The 10,902-nt window shown below is 40.0% G+C and overlaps 1 protein-coding gene across 1 annotated transcript in view; it reads left to right on the top strand.

Annotated features, from left to right (window-relative positions):
* The first annotated feature begins 524 nt into the window (after positions 1-524).
* Positions 525-10,902, top strand: part of KIF11 (kinesin family member 11) — a 30,714-nt gene continuing 20,336 nt past the window's right edge. The window contains exons 1-6 of the mRNA XM_032231970.1: positions 525-768; positions 5,239-5,371; positions 7,622-7,719; positions 7,795-7,873; positions 9,059-9,244; positions 9,337-9,461. Coding sequence (XP_032087861.1) covers positions 701-768; positions 5,239-5,371; positions 7,622-7,719; positions 7,795-7,873; positions 9,059-9,244; positions 9,337-9,461 — 689 coding nt within the window. The 5' untranslated portion in view covers positions 525-700. The remainder of the gene's footprint in view (positions 769-5,238; positions 5,372-7,621; positions 7,720-7,794; positions 7,874-9,058; positions 9,245-9,336; positions 9,462-10,902) is intronic.

Below are 10,902 nucleotides of genomic sequence, written 5' to 3'. Positions count from 1 at the left end.
CCACTGCATAATTCCCTCCATGAAGATGCAGTTCCATTGAGGACGACACGTTGAATGCGGTTGGTCAGCCAGTTATGAATCCATCTGGTGGTGATGCTGTCCAACCCACATTCTTCTACTTTATCTAGTAGTAGGTTATGGTCTACCTTTTAATACTTAATACTTTTAATATTTAATACTTCTAGATCTCTTCTGTATATAGACATCTGCTTACTCCTTTTTATATACGTCTAGCTCAGTGTTTCTCAACCTTGGCATCTTGAAAGATGTCCGGACTTCAACTCCCAGAATTCCCCAGCCAGCGAATGCTGGCTGGGGAATTCTGGGAGTTGAAGTCCGGACATCTTTCAAGTTGCCAAGGTTGAGAAACACTGGCTCTAGCTGCACGATCCTTTATGTCGCCTAGCGATGATGTCATAAACACACGGAGGAGTTCGCGCATATTTAAAAAAAAAAAAGTCCCATAGTGCTCCGCGAACGTCGTTAGCCTCCCTCCGATTGGCTGACGCGCCGCGCGGCTTATTCAAAGTTGGCTTCGCTCTTGGCGCGCTTCTCTCGCGAAGTTGGTTGCGGGGCGTGAAGAGTCGCTCGAGCGGTTTCCGCTGAAGGGCGGCCGCGCTCCTCTCTCTCTCTCTCGCCTCCTTTGTCCCCGTCCCCCCCCGGCTCTCGCCTTCTGGACGTATCCCGGGACGAAGCGACGATGAGCTCTTCCGTCGGCGGCAAGAAAGAGGACAAAGGCAAGAACATCCAGGTGGTGGTGAGATGCAGGTAATGCCCCCGGCGAGGCATCTTCGCCCTTTGCTTTTTTGGGTCCTCCTCCTTCCTCCTCCAAGACCTCGCCCGGGTTTGATCCGGGTTCACCTCCAGGCTTTGCAGCATTTCTTCCCCCCCCCCCCCCCCCCCCCCCCCCGCTTGGTCTGCCTCCGGATTCGATCGCGTTTACGGACGAGCCAGTCTGAGGCTCCTCGAAAGGACTCGAGTGTGTTTTATAAGAAATAAAACTTTTGAAAGTAAAAAAAAAAAACAACGGTCACAACTATGAACCAGTTGCAAGTATCTGGATTTTGATTATAAAGATGGCAAATTTGAAACATTGTCATAAATCACTTTTTCCCCAGTGCCAGTTGTAATTTTGCACGGTCACTAAACGAACTGTTGTAAGTAGAGGACTGCCTGTACTGTGACCTTCAACTGCAGCTACAGAGAATCAGTCAATATGTGGTCATCCACCACTGGCTTTCTAAGGCTGGGCATTTTTGAAAGTAGCAACCTGCTGTTCTGTTTATTTGTAAATATATGCTAACTATCTAACTGTACGTAGTCCCTAATAAACTATGTAATAAAATAAAATAAATAAGAAAGGACTCGAGTCGGGATGGAGGAGTTGCGTCCCCCGGGGCTGCGGGTGGGCTGCGCTGCCAAGATGAGCCAGTCTTAGATCTAGTCCCTCCCAAGTCCCAACCATCGGAATGCCGCTTTGTTGAAGGAGACTGCGAGTCTTAGAGTAGGATAGAGCTGGAAGGAGGGACCTTAAGGTCTTCTAGTCCAGCTCCCTGCTCAGGCAGGAGAATCTAAACCATTTTAGGTAAGTGTCTGTCTATCTACACCAGTGGTTCCCAACCTTTTTTTTGGCCATGCCCCACCACCATGATGGGAACCACTGACCTAGACTCTCCTTAAAAACATGTGTTAAATACCAATAAGATAAATACATAGATCAGGCAGAAATGGCTATCAATAGTTAGCAAAACTTTAAGCATGATGCTTGAAAAACAAGAGAACAATTTAGTGATCAGAAATGAACAGCCGTTTTTCTCCTATTTGCTCTTAAAATTATTTCCTTGTTTGGCCTGAAATTAATAACACTACATCATTGTTAACATTAATTGGATTTTTTTAGTCCTCTTCATGGGAAAATGACAATTCAGGAAGAGATTCCCACCAGGATGGGAACCTAGACTCTCCTTAAAAACATCCAGTGATCCCACAGACTTCTGCAGGCAAGCTTGACTAGGAGTAAAGTCCCATTAGTTACAATAGTTCTACCTACAGTGTTCATTCGTTTTCAGAATACCTTTCATTGGAAACAATATGGTGTATTCATCATTAAGTATATTCCTAAGAGTCGCTAAAGGGGGAGTAAAGCCCTATTATCATGCATCTTGAACTATGGCTCCATGTAGAGTATGTATTCAGAGTACCTTCCATTGGAAACAATAGCACTTAATTCACTATTAAGTGTGCTCTTAAGCTTCCCAAAGGTGGGGTGTTTTTTTTTATTTAGTTTTTTTTTTATTAAAATTATGAAGGCAGCGGAATCAGTCTGGGGAGAGCATCTTCAGCTTGACAAAAGATTATTGAGCAGACATGATTGTCCTGCTATGTACGGACTGAGGTTATTTCATGTACCCGTACATATCCACTTTATTTAGATGTATTTGAATTGGCACCAATGACAGACTCCTTTTCACCCTCACGCTCTATAAAAATGTAAAAAGCTAAGGTAATAGTTGTTAAAGACTCTAATTTAAAAAACACAGTAATATTTAGGCTTTTTTTTTAATGATATGGTAGATGCTTGAGCTGGAAAGTTTTATAATGATTATATCATTGACTACATCACTTGGATGGGCAAACAGTTGTCACATTTAGATGGTTGCCAGTCAGTAGATTTTCTCTAGGTAACTTACTGAGCAGGATAACAATGCAAAATATAAAAATCAGTATAATCTAATATGGATAAAGATCTGTTTTAAGCGTCTCAAATGGTACCCACGTCTTTGGGCTAAAACACAATCCTAATTAATTTGCTGCATTTGGGGGGCATTGGCATGAGGCTAAAACTTGAATCTGAAGAGAATTTATGTGGAGTTGTGCAATGTGAAGCGTAAGATCTTTGTTGTGATGCGATTTTTGTTGATGCTGATATAAACCTTTCCAGATCATTTTACCATATTAAAAAAAAAACCTAAATGGTTCATACAGTATGTTTTAAATGAACAGATTTTGGTTAACTGAGTCTTTTTGGATGAACCATGCCAAAGAATTATTTTTATGCCATACTTGTATCCTAAAGTACAAAATCAAAGTGTTTGTAGTATGTTCTCGGACAGAATAGAAATAATTACAGCTCTGTTTTTTTTTTCTTTGAAATTAATTGGTGTATGTGTTGTCTATCTTTTGAAGGTTATTAATGTTATGATAACATCCAAAATGGCCAGATATGTTAATTTTCTGGCTCAAGCAGTGGAGATAGTTGCCATCTAAACATTGATCCTAATTTCAAATGGCTCATGTGTAAGGATTTTCAAAATCTAAAAATCTGTGTTTCAGCTCCATAACTTTGCATCGTGGAAATCATAAATGTCTTTCAATGCTGTTGTTTAATAATAGTTTTGGGTGGGTTTTATCTTTAAAGAATATTTAATGGTATCGACCCCTTGCATCCACATTATTGTGCCTTTACAGCATCTAACATAATTAAAAAATGTAACTGTAATGCTTCAGCATACAGAAAGTTATATGCTGTTTCATGGTGGTTGCAGATAAATCCCATGTAAAATCACTAGATCTGTTCATTCTAAATTTTGGGCCCAAGATATATTTGTTTCATATATTTATAATGATTCAGTCTTGTGTTGATACTGTGTGATTTGATGGCTTCATGTGGATCCCATCAAAAAAAATAAGAGCTGCAATCTATGCCTTAGATGTGAAACTTCATACAGTGATAGTTCTTTGTGTTTCCCTTCCCCTCCCTTGGGTTTGTGCGCCGCCCTGAGTCCCGCCGGGAATAGGGCGGCATATAAGTAAAATGAACCTTGAACCTTGATAATTGGTTCCTTGACTGAATACAGGTAGTCCTCGAGTTACAACCACAATTGAGTCCAGAATTTATGTTGAGACATTTGTTAAGTGAGTTTTGTCCCATTTTTACTTTTCTTGCCATCTTTGTTAAGTGAATTCGTATAGTTGTTAAATTACTAACACAGTTGTTAAGTGAATCTCTTCTCCATTGATTTTGCTTGTCAGAAGGTTGCAAAAGGTGATCACATGATCCCAGAATACTGCAACCGTCATATATGTGAGTCAGTTGTCAAACATCCGAATGTAGATCTTGTGATCATGGGGATGCTGCAATGGTCATAAGTATGACAAATGATCATAAGTCACATTTTTTTACTGCTGTTGTAACGTCAAACAGTCACTATATGGGCTATTGTAAGTCAAGGACTGCCTGAAGTTCAAAGTCAAATTGAAGATTTTTGTGATTTGATGAAGTTTCAGATGGATTAGGTGTAAAACCTACCCTCGGATCTATGAGCATCCATGTAGATCTGTACTTTGTACAGGAACAGTATTAGAACAAATGAAACCCCGTGACCCGTCAAAACCGCGCTCGACTAAGCCGCGCCCGATTAAACCGCGTCGCTGACGTCATCAACAGGGCGACAACAGCCAGCGTGGAGAAAGAAGGGCGCTTTAAATAGCGCTTTGAAAGCAAGCCGATTCAACTTAAGGTAAGGGTTAGGTTTAGGGTTAGCTTTAGGGTTAGGTTAAGGGTTAGGTTTAGGATTAGGTTTAGGGGGGTTAGGTTTAGGTTTAGGGGTTCATTTTAGGTTTAGGGTTTACAGCGTGCTTCTGTCTCCGCGCTGTTGTCGCCCTGTTGATGACGTCAGCGACGCGGTTTAGTCAAGCGCGGTTTTGTGGTGGAACCATGAAACCCAGTGTTGTACAGTGGTTAAGGTATTATACTAATATCCTGTTCAGTTCCATCTTCAAGCAGGTTTTGGAATCTTATAGTACTGCATGGAGGTTCACCGACAAAAGGGCGAATGACAAAACCGCGCCCGACAAAACCGCGGTGACAAAACCGTGTGTTCTAAAGCGCTCCGACGAATGAGCGCTGAATCGCGGCGACAACAGCGTGGCGACAGAAGCGCACTGTAAAACTAAACCTAACCCTTACCTTAAGTTAAATTGGCTTTCTGTCGACGCACTGTTGTAAAGCGCCCTTCTTTCTCCGCGCTGTTGTCGATGCGTTGGTGATGTTGCAATTTTAGCGACGCGGTTTAGTCGGGCGTGGTTTTGTCGTTTGCCCTTTTGTCGGGTCACGCTGCATGGATGCCAACTAAACTGAACTCAGAAGCCAAGGAAACAGGCTTATCGATCTCATGCTGATTTGAAACTAGGCTTAAACAATTACTTCAACTAACATATGGGAAACTGTTTTTAAAGGCCCTTCAACGTATCTGAGTGCAAAGCTAACTCCTACCCTGTAGTGGAATGTGATCATGGACGGAAAGAAGTTAATGTTCGCACTGGAGGAATGGCCGATAAAACATCAAGGAAGACCTATACGTTTGATATGGTAAGTCTTAGTAGGAATGCCTACGTATTGCTTAAGAGGAATGATTAGGGCCCTTTCCCCCCAATTTTGGGAGTTTAGGAGCATCATGTTTACAATTTCCAGTGGCTGCATAAAAAGCTAAGGCAAAAATGAACCTCAGATGCTAAAGGGTGTTGAATAAAGAGTTCGTTTCCATGTTCAAGCCCTGGCACCTTCGCTAAAGGAGCTTTCAAACTTTCAAACTTTAATGGTATTTGTATGCCGTCCACTCCGTAGGGACTCCGGGCGGCTAATGATGCCAATCAACTGGAATTCTTTGCAAGCAGTGAGAAGTCAAGAAAGCCCGAGGAATTGTTAGGAGCAGGGACAGGTGCTAGTTTGGTACTGAATATATTGTCAAACTAGGGTTCAGTGTTATGGCTATAGTCTCGATCTCTTCCTGTTACCATTTTGAGTAACTGGAGCTTTCTGATTAGAATGACATTTTTTCTTTTTAAAGGCTTAAAAACAAGGCAGACTCTTCCTTGAGGGCGTCCCAATGGGGGCAATATATAAAAGGATGCACTCCAACTGAGATTTCCCTTCATCTCAGTTCTCACCCTCTATCTTCAAGTGGCCAAGGTTGAGAAACACTGATCTATTGCTTATTAGACAGCCTACAAAGTAATTGTGCAACTTACGTATACAGAAGATATCATAGGGAAGGTCACTTTTAGAATAAATATCAAATGTGTTGTATAAAGAAAGATATTTATTAGAGAAACAGAAAAAAAACAACGAGAGATGTTGATATAATTTCACATAAAGCTCAATATACCGTGTTTCCCCCGGAAAATATGACCCGTCCTGAAACTAACGCCTTGCCACATTTTTCGCGTGGGCAAAAATATAAGCTCGCCCCCACCTGCTTTAGTCCAGGTGTGGGAGGAGATCCCTCAGGAGACCTTCCGCCACCTCATCAAGAGGATATCCAGGCGTTGTAGGGAGGTCATACAGGCACGTGGAGGCCACACACATTATTGAACCTCATCTAAGGACATGACATCAATGTTGGATCAGCCTGTAGTGTTTTTTTCCTCTTTAATATTGAGTGTAACTCCAAATCCAGACCTCCATGGGTTGCTAAATTTGATTTCCATTGATAATTTTTCTGTGATTTTGTTGTCAGCACATTCAACTATGTAATGAACAAAGTATTTAATAAGAATATTTCATATATATATATATATATATATATATATATATATATATATATATATATATATATATAAATAATGTGTGTGTGTGTGTGTGTTGCATTTGTGCTGATAAATAAATAAAGGGAGACTAGTATAGATCTATTTCAAGCTATTTAGCTCTCGTCAGCTAGCCATACCCTTACTGGGATTCGAACCTGTGCTGTATTGCCTCTTAGGCAGATGTGTTAACCACTAAGCCACAAGGTTCTCCTCCTTTATCAGCTGAGCCAGGGAAATAGGTATGTATTTAGTGTCATAACCCCTGGTATGCCCCAGTTATGGGAGGAAGTTCACTGCTTCCATTCTCTGTCCATCGGCTCGTCACAAGAGACCATCCAGACAGAAACCCAATATTTTTACTGTTGCCTTTGTTACATTTGTGTTGCATTTCTGCCGATAAATAAATAAAGGGAGACTAGTATAGATCTATTTCAAGCTATTTAGCTCTCGTCAGCTAGCCATACCCTTACTGGGATTCGAACCTGTGCTGTATTGCATCTTAGGCAGATGTGTTAACCACTAAGCCACAGAGTTCGACTCCTTATCAGCTGAGCCAGGGTGATAGGTATCTATTAGAGTTACACATATACACACACACACACACACACATATATTGGTCTTGTACAAATCATAGCAGCTTGGATCATACAACAAAAAGCCTTAAACTAGAGGTTAGTATATAAGGCTGCTCACTCTTATTGGAAAGTACAATTTATAACATATGGATCTGTTAATGCATTATACTAAACCGAACCTAGATAAGCCACCGTAAAGCTTAGTGGAATGGGTAAACATAGCACATGTTAAAATACAACTTTTGTGTCTCAACAACGTAACTGTTGTGTCTGAACTCCTCTCTAAGGAAACTTCTGAAATATATTCATTTTGCAAATAATTCTGAAATATAGTTTTAATCTGGTTTGTTAGATTATTCCAGTTCAGGTAGGAGATAGTGTGACTAAAGAACATTTAACAAGTCCATTTTTATGTCTAGTCTCAAGGTAAGAACAGTTTCTTTTATTCAATAAAACAGGTGTTTGGATCCCAGGCCAAACAGATCGATGTGTACCGGACCGTTGTATATCCAATTTTGGATGAAGTACTTATGGGCTATAACTGCACTGTCTTTGCGTGAGTATTGTGTTTATTTTTTGTTGTACTTTAAAATATATTATTGAAGCTAATTTTTCAAATTCCTTTATACAGTTATGGTCAAACCGGTACAGGAAAGACCTTCACTATGGAAGGGGAGCGATCACCTAATGGAGAATATACATGGGAAGAGGTAAAAATATTTTAGTCCCTTCCAAGTATAATGCCAACACATTCTTTTTTTAAAAAATTTTATTTTATTTTATACATATAAGCACATCAACAGAACACATAAACACATTAACAAAAATAACCACATAACTTAAAAAACAACATAGGAACAATAAGTTCCATCGTATATCATACCGCAGTTCCGAATCGGTTTCTTTGCAGTTAGTGTTTTCCCTTCTATACATTTCTATCTTGCGTTCTTAATCTCCTTATTCGTTATCCATTTTTATATACATTTCTTTATTTATTTATACTTAGCTATTTATGATCAAGTATTATTTACCTACATTGTGCTTTATATTTTTACTGTCATCTATTCTCTTACATGCAATTATAGGTATACATTCACATAGTTATTCTTTTTCTTTGCCATTCTTATATTATTGTTATTCCATTTAAAAGGGTATAAGGTATAATTTGGAATGTATTGTTTACCATCCTTCACACCTGCTATGACACCACCTTATTTTCTCTTTCTTTTCTTTTCTCCCTCCCTTCCTTCTCTCCTTCCTTCCTTCCTCCTCTCCTTCCCCTTCTTCCTTCCCTTCCTTCTCCCCTACTTCTCCCCTCTTTCTTCTCCTTCCTCCCTCCTCTCCTCTTTCTCTCTCTCCCACCCACCTCTCCTTACTTCTTTCTTCTTCCCCTACCTCTCCTCCACAACTCACCTTATTTTCTTTTTCTTTTCTCCCTCCCTTCCTTCTCTACTTCCTTCCTTCCTCCTCTCCTTCCCCTTCTTCCTTCCCTTACTTCTACCCTACTTCTACCCTCTGTCTTCTCCTTCCTACTCTCTCGCCTTCTCCTTTTCTCTCTTCCTCCCTCCTCTCCTTCTCTTTCCCTCCTACCCACCTCTCCTTACTTCTTTCTTCTTCCCCTACCTCTCCTCCACAACTCACCTTATTTTCTCTTTCTTTTCTTTTCTCCCTCCCTTCCTTCTCTACTTCCTTCCTTCCTCCTCTCCTTCCCCTTCTTCCTTCTCTTACTTCTCCCCTACTCCTACCCTCTGCCAACACATTCTTATGTCCTAACAGCTACCTCAAATCCACAAGTTCTTTGAGTATCTACTCATATTTATTTGCTAACATTCTACGGTTGAATTCCTGGATTCTAAAAAGAGTCAGTTAATACATGTGATATTATTTTTCTGTAGGATCCGCTTGCAGGTGTAATCCCACGTACTTTGCATCAAATTTTTGAAAAACTTGCAGAGAATGGTACAGAATTTTCTGTGAAAGTTTCTTTGTTGGAAATCTACAATGAGGAGCTGTTTGATCTTCTGAGTCCATCTCCAGATGTTGGGGAAAGGTTGCAACTATTTGATGACCCACGCAACAAGGTAAAAAACAACAACACCAGTTGTGTCCTTTTCCTTCAAAGTTATAAACTTCTGAATTAGAATGGGTAACTTCAGCATTTTGCTTTCGACAGAGAGGTGTAATAATCAAGGGCTTAGAAGAAATGACTGTCCATAACAAGGATGAAGTATATCAAATCCTAGAAAGAGGAGCAGCAAAAAGGACCACAGCTGCTACTTACCTGAACCAGTATTCCAGGTAAATAAATAAAATATTTTAGAAGGCCTCAACAACAGGGAGTAAAGCAGAAGTAAAGCAGAAAATGACAGTTGTCTTGCCATTCTTAGACAATCTTTTTCTTAGTGTCATTCAAATACTGCAAGATAAAAATTCAGTAAGAATAATACAGGACTTTGGGACTATTTTTGGGACTATTTCAGCTGCAAATAATGTGCTCCAATACTGTGAATCTTCTAAGATTCTGGATGTCCTTCAGGCAACAATCCTTGCCGATGTGCTGCTCTTTTGCTGAGCAAATTGGGGCAATCAGCCCGAAGAACATTTTTTTTTCCTAAACTTAATTTCTTCTTGGTCAAGTCTGGTTGAGAAATGTAAAGATTTTCAGATTCCTTTTCCAACTTGCTTGCATCAAAAAATTCATTTGAAATAGTCAGCTAATTAGGAGTACCAGAAACATGAAATTGGGGTATTTCCTGCTTACCAAAAAAAATAAGTAGATAATTCTTAGAAACCACTGCATAATTCTACAATGTGGATTGGTAATATGTAGACTAGGACAATTTGCAGTGTTTGAAACTCTTCTTTTTTTGTCAAAATAATTGGCTTGTATAGAAACCAAAAAGCAAAATTGATTTCGTTGGGATCAACAGGTTTTTAGCTGCATTACTGACTGTACATTTCCTGGCCTCTCTCTTACCAACATGTGGGATCCTGGTCTTGATTTTGTTCTTTTCTAAAACTCAGCACAAATTGTCCTATGCTTGTTTCTAACTCATATCTTGAAATTAGAAAAGGGTGGGAAACGAGCTTCGATTGGTTAATTCAGAGATCTCGGGGGCAAATCAATTTGCTTCCAAATAGCGTGGTGTCAGAAAGTTCATTGGAGGTTCACTTTTAACTTTATTTGGGAAGGAAATCCTGTCAGAATATTCATGAACTGGAATAGGACATAGCAACAGGTCAGCCATTGGGGACTGGCTGGAATAGCCATGCCAGATGGCTTGGAGCCTAGGCGTGGCTTACCTATGTAGCTCTGAGTCTGTGCAAAAGAAATAATCTAGTCTGCTCTCTGAATTGAAACTGGAAGCCAGTCTCTCCTCTGCCTTGTGCTTGCTTGTAACCGCTACCATGTTGGAAGAATCTGCTGTTGGTATTGTACATTTATTGATGTGTTATTATGTATATAAAGAAGTTAATGAATCCTGCTGAATCAGTTATCTGGATGTGATTTCTACTGCAAACTCTGACAAATCCTAGGTTCATCAGTTAAACCTTTTTTCTTTAACAAGTGAATGAACCATTTTGATTGGCTCAGTGAAGCATTCTTCATTTAGTAGCATTTTATGACGTGCTTAACATTTTACTTCAATCAATTCATGGCCATATACCCTTTAGTTAGCCTAGGAGCCGAGGTGGCGCAGTGGTTAGGGTGCGGTACTGCAGGCCACTTCAGCTGACT

Source organism: Thamnophis elegans, chromosome 15 (assembly GCF_009769535.1).
Source record: "Thamnophis elegans isolate rThaEle1 chromosome 15, rThaEle1.pri, whole genome shotgun sequence".
Lineage (NCBI taxonomy): Eukaryota > Metazoa > Chordata > Lepidosauria > Squamata > Colubridae > Thamnophis > Thamnophis elegans.
Note: the sequence above shows the minus strand (reverse complement) of the source record. Positions and strands in the feature narration are given on the sequence as shown.